The sequence below is a fragment of the Cheilinus undulatus genome, linkage group 10, assembly GCF_018320785.1.
Source record: "Cheilinus undulatus linkage group 10, ASM1832078v1, whole genome shotgun sequence".
NCBI classification, from domain to species: domain Eukaryota; kingdom Metazoa; phylum Chordata; class Actinopteri; order Labriformes; family Labridae; genus Cheilinus; species Cheilinus undulatus.
The window spans coordinates 47585167-47609806 of NC_054874.1; the positions used below are offsets into that span (position 1 = coordinate 47585167).

Below are 24640 nucleotides of genomic sequence, written 5' to 3' on the forward strand. Positions count from 1 at the left end.
AGAGCATTTAGATTTACTGTTTGACCACCATACTCACTGTTATTGACCTTTTTCTGACTTTTACTGTTAACTGACCAGGCTGGTCTGACTTTAAGACCAGATATAGAACAGGTGTGTAGGTGTTACTCACCTGGTGAAGTAGTATGTTACCACAGCGCCCGCCACAGTCATCTGCTGACAGGCCAGGATGAACTCTGTGATCCAGATCAGACCGACAGCATGATACCAGGTCAGGTACTGCAGAGGACCTGTCAGCCTGAACTCGGTGAGGCCTGTCTCTTCGTTCTGCACCGGGTTACCTGTGGACATGCCCACTTTAGTGTTGAATTAATGTAAAAGAAAAACTCTACTACAGCTCCCACAATGCACTGGGTGATATTAACAAAACAGGTTTAATTAAGGCTTATATGTAAGAGTTAATGTTTTCATAAAGATAAAAACTGTATTTATAACTAGGGTGCTGTGAAAAAGTTGCTTTGTACGAACAATCTTTCCCTTATGTTAGTTAGGGTTCCTTGTGTTGACTGTCCTTTGCTGGAAACTTTTTTAAAAAGTGGGTAGAACTGTTGATGAGCAAGGGAACCTCAATCCTCGCCAGTTTTACCCACTTTTCCCAAAGTTGCCAAATATGGTCTACTATTTGGCTAAAATGGACGGAAAATGCCCCCAACGTCCCCAGCTTTACCAACATTCAGTCCTCTTCCTTCCTGTTCTGTCCCCTCCTCCTTCATTTGATGATAGCTGTATATTCACCAGCATCAGACCGTCTCCTGTAGGGACTGCACAGTCTTTGACACTCTTGCATAATCTTGATTTATTGTTTTTCTTAATTTGGCATTTATCTACAGTCCCAGTCGATTGTTTTAGTGCATAAGACGCATAATTTCCCCATTTCTGAGCAATATTTTTACTATGGTTAAACTGAATTTACTTACATTATTTTGCAGCGCTGGACTATACCATGTGGACACTTTAAGGGAGGGGCAGAAGCCCCCCAGTATATATATTACTCTATTTCAGGGGTGTCAATCTCAATCACAGAAGGGGCCAGATTCTGCATTAAGGTCTGACCTGAGGGCCTAACAGGGTCCACATTTCACTGTCAAGTTGACACTGTCAACCTTATTTTTCACCAGTAATAAATTATGAGGAAAAAGTTAGCAATGATGATAAGTGATTTTGAGATTTAAAAAGTCAAAATGATAAGTTAAAGTGCTCAAAATCTGAGCTAAAAAGTGATTTGTTCAAAAGGTCAAAACACGAAATTAGATGTTAAAATGAACAAATGAATTACAATCATGTTTTTAAGGCAAAAATATGGCTTAAAATTGAAAGTGGTGCACCTAAAAGGTCAGAAAATGATATCAAGAAAAAAAAATTGAAAAGGTCAAAATATGAGATAAAAAGTCAAAATAATCAATTGAAAAGGTCAAAATTTGATATAAAAAGTGAAAATAATACATTGACAGTTTAAAATATCAGATAAAAAGTCAAAATCCTAAATTGAAAAGGTCAAAATATTAGATAGTGTAAAATTATAAGCTATAAATGGTCAAAATATGAAATAAAAATCCCAAAATAGTAGAATGAAGCCATAATTGTAAAAGGAAAAATTGAAAATATGAAATGAAAACACAAATTAATTAGCTGCCCCAGATTTCTTTTGGTCTAGTTATTTTTACTCTTCAAGTTTACATTTTTATACTGAAGGAAATCTACAGACCTCAAATTTTAGGGCCAGTTATAACAAAATATGATATGATCTTGCGGGCCGGGTGTGACTGTGCCACGGGCCAAATCTGGCCCCTGGGCCTTGAGTTTCACACCCCTGCTCTATTTGATACAAATTTCAGTCTGTTGACCGATTTAATTTTTTCACTTTTGATTCAATGACACTAGGAAAAAATAGATAAAAACAAACTTATCATTGCAGGCTCCTTAAGGGCCCCTCACTACTGTAGGCCTGGGCAATTAGTAACCCCCCCCTTGCTACGCCCCTGCCTAGGAGAATGCAAACTTTACCCTTGTTACTTATTAGCTCCACAGTAGAAGAAAAAACATCATTAAACATTTTAACATCAGTATCAGGAAGGTCTATAAATGCAGACAATTATTATGTTTTATTCCACTGAAAATACTCACAGATGGTATTTCAATAAAAAGAGATTCAACATTAATTTTCTCTAAGCCATTGCTCAGATCTGGCCTCTCACTAAACTGGAAACTGCTCTCAACAAAGATTGGAGCTCCCCCCCTTTTTGGTTTATTCTACATGTGTGGACAGCATTATATTGGGGTAGTGAATAAAAGGGCACCATGTCATCATGGAGCCATGTTTCTGACAGAAGTAGCACTGAAAATGTAGGATTTATTTGGGCATGTTTTGCTACTTATTTTGCTACTTTTGATATAAATTTCCCTCCATTTTCTGCACCTTCTTGCCACTGTAAACCGATTTTGTCACAAACTGCCGATGTAAACCCCCTTCTGTGAGTTTTAACTAATTTAAGCCCATTTCTGCAATTTTTAACCTTCTGTTGCTACTTATTTTGCCATTTCTAATCCACTTTTTGCAACGTTTTATCCATTTCTGCCCAGTTCTTGACACACTCGTCCTACACTCTGCTTCCTGGTTCCCTCCCCTTTAGAGGATGAGCGTTACCAACATGTGGTGAACTGACAGCCCCGTCTCAGTGAAGGGAGTTTCAGCTCTGTTTGCTGATCTGGATCATTTGGACTGACTCAACTTTAGAACGGCTCTTCAAACCATTTCAGCTTTATTTAACCAACCAGTGAAGCAGTTTTTGACCAATCATATCTACTTATTTTATACCCAGAAGGCCTCTGTGTTTTTGTCATGTTTACGCAGTTCAAGAGCACGTAGCTGAAGCCTGCACTGCAAAATAGTGAGAAAGACACAGAGGCATTCTGTTTTGGCCAGTCAGTGGACTGCATTGTGTCAAGCCCCACCCTCTAGGGTCAGATAGGTACCCCAACAGACAGATCCCAAAACATTAGAATGGGAGGGATCCCGTTTTTGTACTTTTCCCAACTTTGAACAGTGGAAACACAAATACTGCACATGAGTGATCTGAACCAGAGCAGGAGGTGAAAACAGCTCCAGACGATGAAGAAACACTGGGAGCACAGAAATGTGTTCTTTGTTCTGTCTTTAATGCTGTCTTGGCTGAACATAGACAGGAGCAAGAAACATCAGACATATCAGACATTTTCATTTGGATTCTCTCTTATTTGCTTTTAAATCCATAACAAGTTCATTTTTCTGTGCTTAGGTTTCATTCATGATCTCATAAAAGTAGGCCTGCATCCAAAGACAGCAGCAACATCCAACAGAACACAAAAACAGTTTCAAATGCAAAACAGTGGAATTTAAAATACAACAAAAGGATTTAATACAAATTATAATAATTGTAGCTTTAAAGTATAAATATATCACCCAGACTGGGACACTCCCAGGTTTTGTTAACTAGCCTTTTATATTTGATGGGATTATGCAAACAATCAAAGGCCTTTTCATTCCTATACAGCCCCCTGCACTGAAGCACAGCTCCACCCAAAGCTGATGCTAATCATCCACGTATCATAAAAGAGTCAAAAAGAGAGAGCAAATGGAAGCAAAGCATTATTGTTATGAAAATGAAAGGTATAAAATATGCATCCCCTGTATAAAATCATCATTTTGTTCATCTTTGCTCTTTGATTTTCTACTTGAGTTTACAGAACTCAGCATTGTCTCCATAAGCCCACCAAAACAAAAGTCCAGCATATAGAGGCTGAGTGAACGTGGTCTGGACTTTGTGGAGAAGAGTCATAGTCTCAGAGACGCTGTAGAAGGACAGAATACCTGCTCTGTGATCCACGTACACACCCACTCTGTTAGACCGAGGACCTGAGACTGGAGTACTGACACTGTTGTGCACAAATGTATAACTGCTGTTGTAGCAATCTAACATCCAGGATTTGTCATTTTGTCCAAATAGACACACATCATCACTCCCTGATCTGCTGATATTCTTGTATGAAACTGCCACACGAGCCCCAGAACCAGCCCAGTCCACCTCCCAGTAACAACGCCGAGGCAGACTCTCTCTGCTCAGAACCTGCCACCTTTGAGTGAATCTATCTGGGTGATTGGAATAACACTGGATAGATTCTGTTAATGTTGCTTTTCTGTTCCCATCAGACAGTGAGACCTGATTGTGTGCTGTGTTTGGATCCAGAGTGATGTCACATGAAAATCTTAAGAACTGAGCTCTGGTCTTGGGCTCTGCAGACAGTAAAACGTCCACATCATTCATCGCCTGTGTGATTTTGGTCCACTTATTTCTCAGAACTTCTTGTAGTTGATCTCTGACTTCTGTTACAGCCGCTGTCACGTCCTCAAAGTAGCTCAGAGGATGAAGGTCAGAGCTGAATGAGTCTACAGATTGACTGATTTGTGACAGTGAGGGGTAGCTGTGTAGAAAGTGGTTGTTGTCCTCCATGTGTGACAGCGTCTCCAGCTCAGCGTCTTTCCTCTCCAGCTCAGCGATCTCCTTCTCCAGCTTCTCCTGAAGCTCTTTGACTCGACTCACCTCAGCGTCCTGCTGGGATCGGACCTGCTGCTTCAGATCAGATCGTCTTTGCGCCATGAGACGGATCAGCTGGGTGAAGATCTCCTCACCGTCCTCCACTGCTTTATCAGCAGAGCGATTGATAGCCTCCGCTTCCTGCTGGAGCAGCTTCACATCTTTCTGTCTGTCCTGGATTCTCTGCTGGATGTTGAGTCGACTCCCCTGAAGCTCTCTCTGCCTCTCGGCCCTCTCTGCTGCCGCTGTGACGGTGTCATGGCCTTTGTGTTCATCCAGAGAGCAGACATAACAGATGGAGCGCTGATCAGTGCGACAGAACATCTTCATCACCTCGTGGTGATGAGAGCAGACATTCTCCTCAAGATTCCTGATGGGCTCCACCAGCTTGTGCTTTTCATAGGCCGAAGATTTATGAAGCGGAAGGTGTTTCTCACAAAATGAGACCACACACACCAGACAGGACTTTTGGGCTTTCAGTTTCCTCCCGGTGCAGATGTCACAGGCCACATCTTCAGCTCCAGCATAGCAGTGATCATCAGGAGCAGGTGGGAGTCCACTCTTCTTCATTACCTCCATTAAATCTGCTATCATGATGTTTTCCACCAGCACAGGCCTGGGTGTGAAGGTCTGCCTACACTGAAGGCAGCTGTAGCTCTTATTCTCCCCCTCTGTATCCCAGTGGCTATTAATACAGGTCATGCAGTAGCTGTGTCCACAGGGAATAGTCACTGGCTCCTTCAGTAGATCCAAACAGATGGAACAAGAGAAAGAGTCCCGGTCCAGCTGAACTCCTATCTGCGCCATTTCAGCCCTCGATGAGTTACGCTTTCTCTAAAGTGAAACTACTCAGAGCTCTGATCTCAACAATATTACAGTCCTTCGGACTTTCTTTGTTTCTAACTTGTTAAAGACAACTCAGAAAAATCTGAGGAAGACTCACAGAGAAGCGTCCAGAGCTGCAGATTATTATTTACAAATAAGAGCACAAAGTTCAGACGTACAGCGCTGCTCCTCTTCCTGGGACGTGGATCAGCTTGATAACCCTCCCCCTTTGCTCACAGAGTGCCTGACACTCTGCTTCCTGGTTCCCTCCCCTTTAGAGGATGAGCGTAACCAACATGTGGTGAACTGACAGCCCCATCTCTGCGAAGGGAGTTTTAGCTCTGTTTGCTGATCTGGATCATTTGGCCTGACTTAGCTTTAGAACGGCTCTTCAAACCATTTTAGCTTTAATTAACCAACCAGTGAAGCAGTTTTTGACCAATCATATCTACTTATTTTACACCCAGCAGGCCTCTGTGTTTTTGTCACGTTTTATGCAGTGCAAGAGCACATAGCTGAAGCCTGCATTGCAAAATAGTGACATAAACACAGAGGCATTCTGGGTAAAAATAAAATGCTAAATGAAAAATTGATAGTGCATGAGCCAACACTGTTTTGTGGCCCAGTTTTTCTTCTGACTCCCTAAACTCCAGAGAAACTGTACCCATCTGTTAGGCTGTATGGCCAAGCTTCCTGGCCGGTACAACCACAGAGTCTTTCTTAAAGGAGCACTGCTCACTGAAATCACAGGAGGGTAACACCACTACTACTGCTAGATGTTGATGTAGCTCTTCGTTTGATGATGTCATCTTTAAAATGTATTAAACATTCTGTCATCTGCCTTTGATGACATCATTTTCAAAATCCATAAAACATTCTGTCCTCTGCCTTTGATGACATCATTTTCAAAATTCATAAAACATTCTGTCATCTGCCTTTGATGACATCATCTTAAAATTTATTAAACATTCTGTCTTCTACCTTTGATGACATCATCTTTAAAATGTATTAAACATTCTGTCCTCTACCTTTGATGACATCATCTTCAAAATTTATAAAACATTCTGTCCTCTGGGTTTGATGATGTCATCTTTAAAATTTATAAAACATTCTGTCCTCTGGGTTTGATGATGTCATCTTTAAAATTTATAAAACATTCTGTCATCTGCCTTTGATGACGTCATCTTTAAAATGTATTAAACATTCTGTCATCTGCCTTTGATGACATCATTTTCAAAATCCATAAAACATTCTGTCCTCTGCCTTTGATGACATCATCTTTAAAATTTACGAAACATTCTGTCATCTGCCTTTGATGACGTCATCTTTAAAATGTATTAAACATTCTGTCATCTGCCTTTGATGACATCATTTTCAAAATCCATAAAACATTCTGTCCTCTGCCTTTGATGACATCATTTTCAAAATTCATAAAACATTCTGTCATCTGCCTTTGATGACATCATCTTAAAATTTATTAAACATTCTGTCTTCTACCTTTGATGACATCATCTTTAAAATGTATTAAACATTCTGTCCTCTACCTTTGATGACATCATCTTCAAAATTTATAAAACATTCTGTCCTCTGCCTTTGATGACGTCATCTTTAAAATGTATTAAACATTCTGTCATCTGCCTTTGATGACATCATTTTCAAAATCCATAAAACATTCTGTCCTCTGCCTTTGATGATGTCATCTTTAAAAATGTAAAAAACATTCTGTCCTCCGTCTTTTATGATTTTTATCCTGAACAGTCTTAAAAACATTCCATCCAGGGAGCACAGATGGTCGAGTGGTTTAGGGCGCTACCCAAGTATGTGGGTGGCCCGAGTTCGAATCCAGCTCTTGGCCCTTTACCGCAGGTCTCTCCTACCTCTATCAAATAAAGGCATGAAAAGGCCCAAAAGTAAGTCTTAATAAATAAATAAATAAATAAAACATTCCATCCCAGTCTTTGAGGATGATGTCCTGGGTCAATGCTGTTTCATACAGCAGTACCAAGACACAATGTTGCCCCCCAGTGGCGGCTGTTTTTGTATGAGAGCCAGTTCAGGCTGGTAGGACAACAAAATGTTTTTGTTTTTTTATGTGGATGAAGACATTTCTGAGAATTTAGTGTGTGTTGACAGGACCTTAAATAACAGAAGAGGAAAACCTCAATTTGAAAAATTCCTGCCTATATGTGGACTAGGCCTCTATATAGGCAAGGTCAAGGTTAAACTGACCTGTGGTCCCCAGGAAAAGCAGTACCAGGACCCAATAGATCCAGAAGATGAGAAGAGCAAGGAAGGTGACGAACGGCTGCAGGGTGAGGAGGGGAAGGTGGAGGAAGACTTTCCCCGCCACGTGGAACAGAGCGATGGTCAGAGACACACGCCTCCTCATGAAGAGCATCAGCAGGAAGAGGATGATCTGAGGACAGAGATGGAACCATGAGTACCACAGGACCCATTTTTTTAGATTTTAGTGTGTAATAGCTGGTTGTCTTACAGTGAAGACGGTGGCCGCTGCGGCGTAGACAAGCAGCGCCTGTCCACTGTCCTTCCTGCCTTCCTCGTCTTCCTTGGACTCCTTGGTCACTTTAGAGGTCGTGTCGTTTCCGTACAGCCGGTGGTCGATGTACAGCCACCACAGGACGCTGGTCCCCGCTGAGGACGGATGCACACAAGGCATTAATTTCTCTCCATCAACTAGACTAACACTAGATCAGACAGGAAGTGAGCTCACCAAGGGATCCAAGAACGACCAGCGCAGTGAGGATCCAGACGAGGACGGCGGAGATGTACCGAATGATGACCATAAGGATCATGGAGAGGACTAAAGACACATGGGGGAGAAGAAGTCAGTGAGAAAACGCCAAATATGCAATTAACCACTAAATAATCACTCAGCAGCAGCAGCTTGGTTCCTGAAGTAAAACACTGTTCATTTTCAGGTTTCTACTGTCTCAGACTCAGTTTTACTTTCTTGGACTCATTTTCTGAAACATAAACAGAGGATTTTAACTGAGAAATTAAGGTCTTTACACACTGGGTCTGTTATTTTTGGATGATATTTTTCTGATCTTGCACACTGAGTCTGTTGCATTTTTATTTGCCTTCAGAAGAAAAAATCCATAGAATGTGTCAAACTGTTTGGTACTGTCCTTTAAATTCCCTCTGATCAGAGCTTTGTACAGCACACACTCACAGAGCTCTGGCCCTGAGCCAAGCTGAAAAGATGGAGAACGACTTTATAATTCAGTCTCTGTTCTGAACTGTGGGAAGCTACAAACCTGTGCCCCCATCTGTTATATTTCCATGGTTGGTATCCACATAATACACAAGAAAATCCAGCTGTTTAAAGTGAGGGTTCAGTGAGAGAGAGAGAGAGAGAGAGAGAGAGAGAGGAGGGCGAGCGGGCAGAGGAAGTAGTAGGCGGTGATCTGAATCATCAGTCACCATAAATGACTGGAGGAAAAAAACACTGAGTGTGCAAGGACCTTAACTTCAGAGACCAGAGCTGCTGAGAGACTGGAAGGATACTGTAGAGCTAAGACATGAGCCAGTCTCCTTCAGGTGAGTCTCACCTAGAGCCAGCACACACAGGCCGATGATGATCTCTTTGCTAGCTGCGACGCCGGCGATCAGGCGGTGCAGGACGCTGTTATCACCCACAAACGTTGCCACAGCCTCAGCGAACTTAGCATAGCATGAAACATCCAGTGGCGTGCAACGGTTAAACACGGGAAGAGGTTTACTGAGGAGCAAAGGGAAAGGTCAGGGGTCAGAGGTATCAGTAACATGGCTACTGAGGTAATTAGGATGAGGCGAGGCTTACCTGGGTGGAACAGGAAGTTTGGGGCATTTGGAGAACCTCTCAGGTAGACCTGGATATTTATGACCTGCCAACTCGTAAGAACACAACTCAGACCCTGAGAGAGGAACACAGAGACAACAGGTGACTTTATCATCATCATCATCATCATCATCAACATCATCATCACCATCACCATCATCACCATCACCATCATCATCATAATCTTCAACACCACAATCATCATAACTATCATCACAATCATTACCATCAACAGCATCAACTTGGTCATCATCATCATCATCAAAGTCACCATCATCATCAACACCATCACCATCACACCATCCCCATCATCATCATCATCACAACCATCACCATCACCATCATCATAATCACCACTATCATCATCATCATCATCACCTTCACTATCACCATCATCATCATTATAATCGCCACCTTCATCATCACATCATCACCATCATTACCACCATCATCACCATCCTCATCATCATCACCACCATCATCACCACCATACCATCATCATCACCATCATTACCACCATCATCACCATCCTCATCACCACCATCATCACCACCATACCATCATCATCACCACCACACCATCACCATCATCATCATCATCATCACAACCATCACATCATCATTATCATAATCACCACTATCATCATCATCATAGCCATCATCATCACCTTCACTACCACCATCACCATCATCATCATAATCCCCGCCTTCTTCATGACCATCATCACTAACATTACCATCACCATCACCACCACTATCATCATCATCACCACCACCACTATCATCATCATCATCATCATCATCACCACTCTCATCATCATCACCACCACCATCACCATAAACATCACCAGCATCATCACCATTAGCTTCATCACCATCACCACCATGATCACCATTAGCTTCATCATCATCATCACCAACATCACATCATCATAATTATCACCATCATCATCATCAACATCACAGCATCATCACCATTAGCTTCATCACCATCATCACCATCATCACCTTCAGCTTCATCATCATCACCATCATCATTACCATCACTCTCATCATCATCACCAGCATCTTCATCACCATCATCACCATCATCATCATAATCTTCAACATCACCATCATCATCATCACCATCACCATCATCACCATTACCATCATCACCATTACCATCACCATCATCACCATCATCATCATCACCTGCATCATCATCAGCACCACCACCATCATCATCATCATCATCCCCATCAACAATCATCATCCCCATCATCAGCATTTTCATCATCAGCATTTTCATCATCACCATCATCATAACCATCAGCTTCATCACCATCATCACCGTCATCATCACCATCACCATCACCATCATCATCATCATAGACAGAGCTTGTCCATCTTTACTGATCCCTTTCCTTCCCACCTCATCCTGTTAGACCTGTGGTATTTTACCCACAGTAAACTCTTTTACAGCCAACATGGCTGCCAGAGGAGCTGTGAGGTCACCTGATGAAGCATCCGTCACGTTTAACAGTGACCACAGTGACAGCGGCCATGATGGAGGACAAACGGCGCACAGTGGCACCAAGACACAACTCACAACCACTGCCATTGTTACTGTACACAGCCTGTGTTAGTGCAGCGCTGCCAACGTGGCTGCAGACAATAAGTCATCATCATTACGTGACTGCATGCATCCGTAGGCCTGATGACATCACTGCTTCCCTTGGGGCACACACTCAGAGGAGCAGAGGCCACATAAAGGTGCATTTAAAAAAACTAGAATGTCACAAAAATGTTTATTTTTTCCCTTAGAATTTACCACAAAATTAAACTTCCATTTATTCTAGATTTATTTCAAACAAAGTAAAATATTTAAAGACTTTGTTTTAATTTTGTTATAAAGCCTGTGGTTGTTTTGTTCAGACCCCCTGCAGGTCCAGACTACATTTCCCATCAGCCCCAGTGATAAAGCCAGAGGAGGAGAATGTGCATGTCTGGTCCAGATGATTAACATGTGATGGAGCAGCGTGCTGACTCACCATTGACCATGGCGAACCTCTTCAGGTCCTGGTAGGTGTGCATGGTTTCAGGGGGGCACAGAGACACACAGAGGGCCAGAGACTTGATCTTCCTCTGCACAATGTCGATATTACAAGGGTCCAAGAAGAAGACGAACCTGCAGGACAAAAACAGCACGGGACATCACTGCATGGCATACACCTGGACTCTGTAGACGGCATCATTTACTGATTAAATAGGAACGCTGTTTTAAAGCAGACAATGGTAGCCATATGTGTCATTGGTTTCAGGTAGCTTCAGGGAAATTCAGCAAAGGTAACAGGTTTGACCAATCATTTGAAGGTCCTACGAAAGGAAGGAAAGAAAATGAGGATGGGTGACGGGAGGGAGGGGTGGGAAACAACACCATAGGGGATAAAAAGAAAAACAGACAGGGAAAGTATATGATGGAGTCCTGCTGCTGAAATTCTGCTCAAAAGCACAGGTTAATTTAGAAGTCTAAAACTCTGATTAAAAATGTGACTGGACTACTTTCCTTATCCATGAGGAAGACTAGACTAAGACTAGCTAAACATAGATCTCTGATGATAGAAACTCTGATGAAAAGTGAGTTTACTTTTTATCCAGGAGGCTTAAATGTTATTGCTGGACTGGTGGATATTCAAATTTACTTATATTTTTTTGGGTATATCTGTTTTTTCATCAGTGTTTTAATATCACTCAAAGAATAGATAGTACATTAATATGACTGTTTGATATTTAGATTAAGATTATCTGACAATTTGGCCGAGTACATTGGTTCAAGTTAATATGTTCCTAATATGAACATTTTATTCTAAAAACTGAGACTAGATTTAGAATAGTTGCCAAAGTTGACACTGCTATATTATCACATTATTACACTTCATTTAGAGATTATCAGAGCAGGTAACAGATTAAAGTTTAACAGTGAAAGGTTTGAATGTTTTCAATATCTAAATCTGGAAAATTTTGAGAATGTGAATGTGGGAGAGGAACAAACAAAGAGTCAAAATAAAACCTCCAAATTCATCCTACACATCCAGGAATCTGATCCCGTTATCACTCGGGCTGATGAAACACACAACCTCAGAAACAACAAGGTTGTTCCTCGGTTATACAGATAGAACAGCTGACCACAAATAACTCCACAAAGGCTGAAGAACATTAGAGAACTAAAGGTCAATCAATATTTACTAGTTAGGACATTTAAGAGCTGAATTAAGACTGAGGGAAGGAGAAGAAAAGACTAAAAAGAGACTGAATAAAGCTGAACTAAAGCTGAAGAAAAGCTGTAGGATGACTGAACTAAGACTGAATAAAGACAGAATAGAGACTAACTAGAGATTGAATCAAGACTGAAAAAAGGCAGAATAGAGACTGAAAGAAATAAAGACTGAATAAAAGCAGAACAAAGACTAAAGAGAGACTCAATAAAAACTGGATGAAGAAAGTGACAAACATAAATAACAATTCCACATCATTTTTTAATTCTTGTTGATAACAGCTGTCTATGTCAGCCAAAAAACAAAAAAAATGGTGTAGTATTTACACCAGGCCAGAAGGTGGCACTGTCACTTTGTTATGACATTCATGCTCACATCCTGTTCCTCTGACAGATCGATAAGGTGTAAACAGTAACAGCTGACTGACACACCAACGTTAGTGAAGACAAATGAGGAGGTGGAATGCATGCAAAAGGCAAGGATGAAATGTTTCATCAACTAAAAAGGATGATATTGTCTTCAAAAGCAAGGATGGAATGTTTCGTCATCTTTAAAGAATGACATTATCTTCAAAGGCAAGGATGGAATGTTTTCTAAATTAAAAAGGAAAGGATGACATTATCTTCAAAGGCAAGGATGGAATGTTTTATCATCTTTAAAGGATGACATTATCCCAAAGGCAAGGATGGAATGTTTCATCAACCATGAAGTATGATTTTGTCTTCAACGCAAGGATGAAATGTTTCATCAACTATAAAGGATGGTACTGTCTTCAAAGGCAAGGATGGATTGTTTTATAAACTAAAAAAGGAAAGGATGACATTATCTTCAAAGGCAAGGATGGAATGTTTTATAAACTTTGAAAGATTGTTATGCTGGGGGGTTTCTCCCTTTCTTTTTGCTAATTACTGGCCATAGTTGGCAACTTTTGGAAAATTGGGTGGAACTGGCAAAGCTCCTAAACAGTGCCAACCACTTTTCCAGGAAATTGGATTTGTTGGTATATTGTTTAGTTTCCCTTGGGATTAACAAAGCATCTATCCATCCATCCATCCATCCATCCATGTTCTGATAGTGACAGAGAGATGATGTATGCTGATTTAGATCACTCAGGTACTGGGGATTATGGTTTAGGTACTGGGGTGTAAAGTTAGGTAGCTGGGGGTTGTGGTTAGGGTACTGGGAGTTTTGGTTAGGGTACTGAGGTTATGGTTAGGGTGCTGGGGGTTACAGTTCAGGCACTGGGGGTTATGGTTAGGGTACTAAGGTTGTGGTTAGGGTGCTACGGGTTATGGTTAGGATGCTGGTGGTTAGGAATAGGGTGCTGGGGGTTATGGTTCAGGCACTGGGGGTTTTGGTTAGGGTACTGGGGGTTATGGTTCAGGTATTAGAGGTTATGGTTAGGGTGCTGGGGGTCAGGGAGCTGGGGGTTAGGATTAGGGTGCCAAGGGTTAGGGTGCTTAGGGTTGGGAGGGTTCTAGCACTGCCAGATTTTACCATCCTGGCATCATATCCTTGCTGTGTTTAACAGCAGCTGACTTTGTGGTCCTGACCAAAGCCACATGGCAAACTGTGTGTCTCAATCAGACTTACCTTCTGTCTGTGTGGTCAAGCCCGCTGAGCCGGACTCCTTCGATCTGCTCATTGCGTTGACCACAGGTATTACCATAGCTGTCATATCCATACACAAGGCGTGCAGCGCCCCCGGTGGCAACAGTGAACCCACAGATGCTGCCCTGAAAGGAACGAAAATCAATAATATTCTGAGTGAATGTTGTAGTTCAGACCAAAGACATGAACACATGAAAGATCTTAGCTCTCATCTCTGCTCTGATCTTTGTTCTCATATCTGTTCTCATCTCTGCTCTACTGATGATGGTGTTTGGGAGGGTCAGAACCTTTCATAAAAAAACTTAGAAGGTGACTGGACAAACGTTCTGTCCGTCAATTTCATCATAGACCAATCAGAGCAACTAGATAAGTAAACTCTATCAGGATATCTCTACAGTCAGCTGAAACCACGTCCTTAAAGGATTTTTTACCATCAGTGGAGGCAGTTTAAACTGTAATCTGTCTGAAGGCAATGAGAGGAAATGTCTTCAAAACCAATAAAATATTTAACATAGTTTAAATGATAACATCATCCTCAAAGGCAAGGTTAGAATGTTTTACCAACATTAAATGATGACATCATCTTCAAAGGCAAGGTTGGTCTGTTTAACCAACATTAAATGATGACATCATCTTCAAAGGCAAGGTTGGTCTGTTTAACCAACATTAAATGATGACATCATCTTCAAAGGCAAGGTTGGTATGTTCTATAAACATTAAAGGATAACAATGTCTTCAAGGATGGAATGTTGGTCAAGCTGGGGATGTTGGGGGCTTTGGCTCTCCATTTTTGCCACAGTTGGCAACTTTTCTAAAAGTTGCCAACACAGGAGAGTCAATGTGAGTGAATGATCATTCATATATCTGTTCCTATACAATGTAAACATCTTCTCCACCTGTAAAATCTTCCAGCGTGGTTCTATGCTACATCCACGCTTATCTCTTCACCAGCCTCCATTGTTTACAGACTTGGAGTCACTTCAACTAAACCACGCCTCTTTCTCCTCCACTAATGGCCCACTCATTCTCTGACTGATTATCTTTAACATAGCTGCTTAGAGCTCATGGTGATTAATGCTGGGTCTTTCCAAAAGAACATGGGACACTCTGGACCTGCCCTCTTTGAAAGGGTCTACAGGTCTACCTGGAGAAAAACAAAGGTTGATTGATTGACTGATATAAACAGAGCAATAGGGTCACACAGGTGTCAGTGAAGGTTAATGAGTCCCAGGTGGTTACCATGCCAACGCAGAAGACGGTGAAGAGCAGGAACCAGGGCAGGTCTGTGCAGCTCCGGTCCTCCAGTGGCCTCCATTCTCTCTTTGTCCTCTGCAGAACACAGGCACAGTTTTACTATTAGGAACAGGACGGCAATCACCTGGGTCCCAGGGCTCCTAGGGGCCTCAAGAAACAGTCATTATAGTAGAACATCAAATATGAAATATGTCTAAAATTAGCTACAACAAATAATTTAGGTTGTAAACAAGGGGCCAAGACTGAATACAATAGTTTAAAAAAGATTTAAATGACCCATAAAGTCCCAGTGGAGAACCCCTGGCCCAACATCAAGGTCCAGTTCCCTTCAAGAGCCCCCAAATGTCTTCATATTAGTCTTTTAACAGTACAGTAGATCCCTATAGACAGACTGAAACTGTGACCTGGTGGATTACTGTGTGATAGAATAGATCAGTAAATCGAATATTTCATTAATAGGATGGAAGGAGTCCGAGTTCTGACCTGGACTAGAGACACATTCCATTCATAGGATGGAAGTAGTCTGAGTTACGATGCTCTTCTAGACTGGTCTGCATGAAAAAGATGAGGATGGAATGTTTTATAAGCTTTGACCTTCAAAGGCAGAGGACAGGATTTTGGTGAAGCTGGGGATGTTGGGGGCTCTTTCCTTAATTTTTGCCAAATAAAAGGCCCTAGCTGGCAGCATTAGGAAAAGTAGAAGAGTTCCCTCTCTCTCTGGCAATTCCAACCACTTTCCAAATGTTGCCCTACATATTTTTGCAATTTAGACATTTCAATCTATCTTGGTCAAAAGTATGAAGGAAAATCATGAAGGTTGTTAATTTTTTATGCCACACGTCAATCAAAAGATGGAGATTTGCTAGTTTGAAAACAAATTATTTGGATCAAATTTAAAATTTAATGACAGCATCTTCAAAGGTAAGGATAGAATGTTTTATAAGCTCTGATGACAGCACCTTCAAATGCAAGGATGACATTTTTTATAAACTTTGATGACAGCCCCTCCAATTCCAAGGATGGAATGTTTTATAAATTTTGACACAATCTTCAAAGGCAAGGATGGAATGTTTTATAAGCTTTGATGACATCCCCTTCAATTCAAAGGACTGAATAATGTATAAACTTTGACAGCATCGTCAAACGCAAGGATGGAATGTTTTATAACCTTTGTTGACAGCCCCTCCAATTCCAAGGATGAAATATTGTATAAACTTTGACAGCACCTTCAAATGCAAGGATGGAAAGTTTTAGAACATTCTACGACAGCACTTTCAATTGAAAGAATGGAATGTTTTATATGCTTTGATGACAGCATCTTCAATTGCAAGGATAGAATGTTTGATTAGCTTGGATGACAGCACCTTAAAAAGGCAATGATGGAATGTTTTAAACTCTAATGCCAGCACCGTCAAATGCAAGAATTGAATTTTTGTAAGCTCTGATGACAGCACCTTCAAATGCAAGGGTTGAATGTTTTATAAACTTTGATGACAGCCCCTTCAATTCAAAGGATTGAATATTGTATTAACTTTGACAGCACCTTCAAATGCAAGGATGGAAAGTTTTAGAACCTTCTATGACAGCACTTTCAATTGAAAGGATGGAATGTTTGATTAGCTTGGATGACAGCACCGTCAAAGGAAAGGATGGAATGTTTTTAACTCTGAATACAGCACCATCAAATGCAAGAATTGAATGTTTCATTAGCTGTGATGACAGCACCTTCAAATACAAGATGTAATGTTTAGAACCCCTGCTGACAGCACCTTTAATTTCAAGGATGGAATGCTTCATAAGCTTTACTGAAATGATCAAAAGGATCTTGAGGGCTTTTCCCCTCCTTTGTCAAATAGTAGGCCATTGTTGACAACTATTCCAAAAGTTGCAAACAAAGGAGAGTCACCATAAAGAAAGGACGGTTGGTATATCTTAGGAAGGATCCCAGATCTTTATAATTAAGGGTGTCTGAGTTCCAGTGACTTGAATCTCCTTCTGAATTATCAAAGTATTTCTGTATGTGATGCTGATCTCAGAGCTGCTGAAGGACTGTTGGATATTTGAGGATTCAGATTTACCATGTGGATCTCTCCTGAAGCTCTCTGGTACCTGCAGACAGATGCCTCCTAATATTTGGCCCTTTCTCTCTGATTTATTTTCAGATAAATAGTGACGGACCACATCTCGGTCTTGGCCCGGGGCCTCAACACCACTAAAACCGGCCCTGGTCACACAGCTAGTCCGGGCCTGTTAGCTCGGCTCGGCTCGGTTTCCATTAAATCACACGGAGCTGTTAGCAGGCCCCGGTGTTATGCTTTAAGGAGCGACCGTGTTATCTGGTGACTCTGAGCCGAATGTGTCGGTGGATGTCATTACAGTGGCTTTGATAATGAAGACGTCACGTGTCCCACAGATGCTGTTTTCATCGATTTATTACAAACTGGCTCGTCAGATGTTTACTAATGAAGCACAGAGACTTCCGTTAGAGCTTTTCCCGCCAATGAGACCCGCTGAAGCCAAAAATCACAGCTGAAGTCGCCAGATAGCACGGTCGCCGGTTACACCCGTACACCGTCACCCGGCTGGCTCTGAGTGGATTACAGCCGCTGGCTCGGGTCCCGGCCAGGCTCTCCGCTCTCTCTCGGTCACAGGACAAACAGCCACCGGGAGGAGGACGGCGGTACCGAACCGAGCTGGGCCGAGCCGTTCTTACCTCCGTGCTGCCACAGCATCCCATCGCCGTCAGGGTGACCGAGCCCGGCCTCACGGAGCCTCACAAAGCTTCACGGAGCTTCACCGAGCCTCACGGAGATTGGCGGAGCCTCAGTTCTGCAGGAGAGGGGGATGGAGCCGAGCAGCGGGGGCAGCAGACGGACGGCCCGGTGGTCCCGGTGGTCCTCACAGCTGTTTGCCCGGAGCAGAGAGCTGCTGTCGGTCACGGTGAGCGCTCCGCTCCGCTGATCATGGTAGTGTCGGTACCGAGCGGATTAACGGCCGAGGATTTGTCCGCCACACTTCCTGGTGGCCCGTCAGCTGCAGCGGCCATTCATCTCATTGCGCATGCGCAATTGGCGTCCGTGCCGGAGCGGTGGAGCTGAATAACGCAGGTGCAGGTGTAATACGGCGAGTGGCCGCTGAATGGAAGTTAGAGGCAGAGTGGCGCTGTTTTCTCTGCCGAAAACATTTTAAAGCACCCGTATCAGGACATCATCAGTGGGTTCTTTATTTTAGACAAAGGAACATTTAATAGGAACATTTTAAATGAATGTTATGAGGAACATCAGTGGGTTCTCTATGTTAGATAAGGAAACACTTTGAAGGAACATTTTAAATGAGTATTATGAGGAAAGTCAGTGGGTTCTTTATATTAGAAAAAAAAAACATTTTAAATTAACATTTTAAGTGGATATTAAGCTTATGAAACACTCCAGCCTTGCCTTTGTAGACGGCCATATAAAGGTTATTAAAAAACATTTCATCCTCTGCCTTTGAAAAATTCCATTAAAGCTTGAAAAGAATTACATCTATTGTCTTTGAAATAACATCATCAAAGCTCATAATGCATTCCACTGTCTGCCTTTGAAGATGATCTTATCAAAGCTTATAAACATTCCATCTTCTGCCTTTCAAAATGATCTTTTCAAAGCTTATGAAAGATTCCCTCCTTGCCTTTGAAGATCTTATCAAAGTTTATAAAATAAATCATTCCCTCCTTGCCTTTGAAGATAATGTTCAAAAGGTTATAAAACATTCCCTCTTTGCCCTTGAAGATGATATTCTCAAAACTGACACAACATTCCATCCTTTGCCTTTGAAGATGGTGTTCTCAGCGCATATAAAACATTTAATCCTTTTCACGGAAGATGCTGTTATCAAAGCAAATAAAACATTACAAACTTGCCTTTGAAGATGATTTTCTCAAAGCAAATAAAACATTACATCCTTACCTCTGAAGATGATGTAATCAAAGCTTATGAAACATTCCCTCCTCTGCCTTTGAAATAATGTAATCAAATCTAATAAAACATTCAACCCTTGCCTTTGATGATGATCTTATTACAGCTTATAAAACATTCCACCTGCTTGATGTTGAATTAATGTCATCAAAGCTTATAAAACATTCCACCCTTGCCTATGAAGCCAGGTCTTGGAGGCCCAAGCAAAGATCAACATGAGGCCCCTCTCCTTTATGTTAACCCTTTGATGCATCAATTATGAAATCTTCAGTCAGGATTTTCCACCCATGTTGTTTTACTGTTCCTAAGGAATGAAAAACAAGATCTGTCATGTTCTCCCTCTGTGGGGAAAGTGTGAGTTTGTTTCCATCTGTAGAGATGCTGTAACACTATAACAGTAAATACACAATAATACTATGTCTTCTAATGAATGAATTGATATAAAATTATAAACTGTAAAACAACCATTAAAACTGCAACAGAGGAGAACTCTTCTAAACATATAGGGGAGAGAACACATGTTGGTTAAAAAGATCCATTATATCCTGTGAACTGAGGGTAGGATAACGTTAAACACCAGATCCTTTAATTTCCAGACTACAGGTTTGATGTTAGTTTTTTTTATATTTACTGTAATGGTAGAACAGTATTCCTCGTTCAGACACCGAATTCACAAGTCATAGGAGCTCTTTATTTATTAATTAATTAACATCTTTGTTTTATCTAGATTTATGAATCGTCCCTGGCATGCTTGTTGGCTTCCAGCATGCTTGTCTCATCATTGCTCTCTTCAGAAGAAACAACAATCTGATATGAAGACTGGAAGTGCAACCAGGACACAAGGTTTACTTTGTTTGTGGGGTGCATGCAGCATCAGGGTACCTGGCTACCCTAGCTCCATCATCCTCAGCTCTCTTTTTCTCAACTCTCTCATCCTCAGCTCTCGCATCCTTATCATTGTCATTGCTACCCTAACCCTAACCCTGACTCAGATTTGCTCCACTATATTGTAGGCCTTCCTAAACACACCTCACCGTAACCAGGGCTACACCTAACTACGCCTACAATTAACCATGCCTATCTCTAGCCATAGTTAACCCTAACCACATTTAGCTCTAACCATGCCAGACCCTAACCACGCTAAACCTTAACCACATCTAAACTTACCCAGACCTAGCTCTAAATACAACTAACCCTAACCACACATAGCTCTAACCAAGCTAAACCTTAACCACACCTACAAATAACCAGACCTTGCTTTAACTACGCCTAACCCTGACCACACCGAGCTTTTACCACACTTCACCCTGACCATATCTAAATCTAACCGTGCCTAGCTCTATACACACCTCACCCTAACAACAGCTCACCCCAACCTTGCCTCACCTTAACCAGGGCTAAACCTAACCTTGCCTACAATTAACCATGCCTATCTCTGACCATAGCTAACCCTAACAGCATCTAGCTCTGACCATGCCGGACCCTACCCAAGCTAAACCTTAACCACACATAGCTCTAACCAAGCTAAACCTTAACCACACCTAACCCTGGCGACACCGAGCTTTTACCATACCTCATCCCAACCCTGCCTCACCTTAACCATGTCCAAACCTAACCATGCCTAAAATTAACCATGCCTATCTCTAACCAGGGCTAACTGTAACCATGGCTACCTCTAAGCATGCCAAACCTAACCACGCTTTCTCCTAACCGTGCTGGTCCCTAACCACGCCTAGCTCTAACCCTGCCTTGCCCTAACCCCCCCAGCTCTTATCACACTTAAACCTAACCAAACCAAGCTCTAACCACGCATAGGCCTCACAACGCCAAACCCTAACCCTGACCCTCTTACTTTAACCCCTTACCTTTACCCCACCAATCCTGCCTTACCCTAACTCTATCTAACCCTGGTTCCAGTTTGATTTCTCGTAACTGTCAAAGATGTCTGACTTTTAAAGTTTGAATTTTTTGACTTTATTATTTTTTAAGTCAAAATTTATAAGACTTTTTTCCAATTTAAAGTCCTCTTTTTCTGGTAAATTTGTGACTTATAATCTCAAATATTGTGAATTTGGTTTGTCGTAAATTTATGATTTGTAATCTAAAAAAATCTGAGTTGTTTTCTCAGAAATCTCAAGTGTTTTTTTCTTGGAATATTATCAGATTTTCTGTTTAATTTCATTTTTATTGCAGTGTCTCTAATACACCGTCATAAGATAAATTTATTCTAAGAAAATCAAAAACACACGTAGGCTGTCATTGTGGAGTAAAGCATTCTGGGTATTGAAGTCAAACAGCTTTATTTTTCTTTCATTAGAGAGTTGCCTTTGAATGTGGTTTTACTGATCAGGAGTATTTCTAACTGCTCTGATGTTGTAATCTCCTGTAAATAAAGTTAATGTTCTCTCACCTTTATCCTGTAGCGAACCTGCTGCTGATAGGGCGATGACAGACGCTTGGGGTCCATGATCCTAGAGGGGCCTGGAGGGCTCCTAGATAATCCTGGACAGTCCTGGAAAGCCCTTGGGAGATCCCTGAAAGTCCTTGAAGGTGCTGGAAAATCCTGGAAAGTCCTGTAGGCTCCTGGAAAGTCCTGGGAAATCCTCTAGAGTCCAGGACGGTGGTGATGCTGCAGTGAAGCTGAGGACAGGAACACTGTGGGTCTGAGCGTCCAGCAGAGCACAGAGAGCTTTTGTCTCATTGTTTACTGTTGTACCAGGGCGTGAGAGAGAGAGGGAGAGAGAGAGGGAGACTTTCTTAAAGAAGAAAACAGATTTTTAGCTTTCAGTCTACTAACGTTGTCTCATTAAAGACTTCAGATGAGTTTTACTTAAACGACTTGATACTTGTTTGTTGTTCAGGTCACATGTTCATGTCTTCTTTCCTTTAAGTCTCCAGATTAAGATTTGTTGAACTTAACTTCCACACAAAGTGAAGTTTTATTTTCAGCAATGAACTTTGACCCCTTTTACACCACAGAACTGAGGACCAGAATGAAGACAAACAACTGCATCTCAAACACAGAAGTTTGGATCAGTTCTGTAGACCAGGGGTTCTCAACCTTGGGGTCGGGATCCCATTTTGGGTCACGAGACACTGAGAGGGGGGTCTCCAGATGCCTTTTAAAAAACTAAGAACATTTTTGAATTACACTTGTACCACCAGTTTTGCCTGATTGTAACCCATTGTTTTTATCTTTTTTTTTACCACCAATTTTGCTTGATTTCAACCGATTTTATCACTTTTAGCACCAATTTTGTCTAATTTTAACACATTTTTGCAACTTAAAACCCATTTTTTGGCAAATTTAAACCCTGTCCACCACCTTTTTCTGCCTGTTTTGCTACTTCTAAACCAAATCTTGCAATTCTCTGCTTATTGTTGGCTCTGTTGACACATTATTGCTACTATTGAACCCTTTTTACACACAACTTTCCCATTTTAACCAGATGTCACCATTTAATATACCCAATTTTAGTTGTTGAACCAATTTCTGCCAATATTGGCCTATTTTTTTCTTTCAGTTAACCCTTTTATGCCAGTTTATAGCAATTTTTCATCCCATTTCACGAAATTTTCACCCATTTTGACAATTTAAAGCCATTTCAGCCCCGTTTTAACTCCCTTTACCATTATGTATGCCCGTTTTTGCCACTTAAACCCATTTTTGCCATTTCTATCTAATTCTTGCCAGAAAGCTCCCCCCTTATGGGCGGCCCTGTCTGCACATGACTACTCTGAATTGTGCATGGCTGTGTTCAAACACCTAGGTTGTTTTGGGGGTCACAAGCTGAAAAGGTTGAGAGCCCCTGCCATAAACAACACATCATGAGATTCACGACTCCCTCATGACTTCTGGTCTTGAGTTGAGTCTTCACTTCAGTCTAACTGGAACTTCACCTCTCATTATTAGAATTATACCAACAATCTTTCCCTCATGTTGACTTTTCTTATATAGCAACTTTTGGAAAAACGGGTGGAACTGGCGAGGAACCATCAGCTTTTCAAAAAGTTGCAGACTATGGCCTACTAATTGGCAAAAATGGAGGGAAAAACTCCCAATTTCACAAACATTCCATCCTTTTCCCCTGATGATCACAGGTCTTTAACTGGCTTTAGAAATATGATGTCATCAAAAACGTTTCCATTCCTGCCTTAAAGTTGATGTCATATGGGTTATAAACATTCCATACTTGCCTTTGAAAGATTTTTTTCACCCTTTAAAATGCATAATTCCATTCTTACCTTTACAGATGATGTCATCAAACATGGCATTCATAGCCACCCTAAGTCCCCAGTCCTCATCCCAGTCCCACCAGTACCCCACTGGTTCTATTGTCTAAGTAGTATATCAGCGTGTCTTTAATAGCATGTTTATGACAACATGAGGGGGAAAAGCTGTTAAAGAGGCTCCTCTAGTCTCTCAGCTGGGTCACAGTTAAACTCTTCTGTTAAAGAGAGACTCCTGAGAGATAACTAGGCTCCTGATGACATCCACTAGAGGGCAGTATAAGATAGGGAATGAATGGAGTCCCTGCAGGTCAGCCACCACACCAACACTGAATAATAATACATCAAATTGAACATGGAACCAGCAGTCTGAAGAGGCAGAACAAGAGACAGAACCAACACAGGAACCAGATACAGAACTAGAGACATAATCAAAATCTTAGCCAAAAACAGAACAAACACTAGAAACAAAAGAGAACAAAGAAAAGAAAAGAAAAAAAAAAAACAGAACCAACAACAGAACCAGAGACAGAACTAACAACCAAAAAAAAAAAAGAAAAAACCCCACCCGAACCAGTCAAAGAACCAGAGACTGAGCTTGCAACCAAACAAACAACAGAAACAGCAACAAACAACAAATGAAGAAAACAACAGAACTCGGGACAGGACCTTAAAAGAATCTTTACAAGTTTTGGAACATTTTAAGCAACTCTTTGAAAAAAGAGAATTTTGCTGAAACTTTATATGAAAAACATCAAAGAACATCAGCGAACCACAGAAAACGTCCAAGAGACTTGAGGGAACACTTTTAAGACTATTTGGAGAACATCAGGGAACCTTTTGAAAACCTTTATAGGACTGTTATGAGAATATCTGAGAGCCATTACAGAACATCAAAGAACCTTTTAACAATCTTTTTAAGAATGTTAAGACAACACAAGAGAGACTTTAGAGAACATCAAATAACATCAGAGAGCCTTTAGATAACATCAGAGAGCCTTCAGAGAACATCAGAGAACATTAGAGAACAATAGAGAACATCAAAGAGCCTTCATAGAACATCAGAAAACAACAGAGA

The 24640-nt window shown here is 41.3% G+C and overlaps 2 protein-coding genes across 4 annotated transcripts in view; both read right to left on the minus strand.

The window, feature by feature from the left end:
• slc44a1b (solute carrier family 44 member 1b) overlaps window positions 1-21813 on the minus strand; it is a 35171-nt gene extending 13358 nt beyond the window's left edge. For 2 of the 3 annotated variants that reach the window (XM_041797491.1, XM_041797489.1), the window contains exons 1-10: window positions 21743-21813; window positions 15362-15451; window positions 14105-14247; window positions 11288-11424; window positions 9238-9331; window positions 8987-9156; window positions 8146-8235; window positions 7909-8066; window positions 7644-7830; window positions 131-299 (exon numbers count right to left, since the gene is read on the minus strand). In XM_041797491.1, the coding sequence (XP_041653425.1) occupies window positions 131-299; window positions 7644-7830; window positions 7909-8066; window positions 8146-8235; window positions 8987-9156; window positions 9238-9331; window positions 11288-11424; window positions 14105-14247; window positions 15362-15451; window positions 21743-21799 (1295 nt within the window). In that variant the 5' untranslated portion in view covers window positions 21800-21813. Of the gene's footprint in view, window positions 1-130; window positions 300-7643; window positions 7831-7908; window positions 8067-8145; window positions 8236-8986; window positions 9157-9237; window positions 9332-11287; window positions 11425-14104; window positions 14248-15361; window positions 15452-18089; window positions 19215-21742 lie in introns of those variants that run through there. The other variant, XM_041797490.1, reaches the window with a different exon arrangement.
• On the minus strand, window positions 3177-5610 carry LOC121516282 (tripartite motif-containing protein 16-like). The gene has a single exon (XM_041797492.1). It carries the CDS (start codon window positions 5394-5396, stop codon window positions 3726-3728), a length of 1671 nt encoding a protein of 556 aa, XP_041653426.1. The 5' UTR covers window positions 5397-5610; the 3' UTR covers window positions 3177-3725.
• Window positions 21814-24640: the final 2827 nt, after the last annotated feature.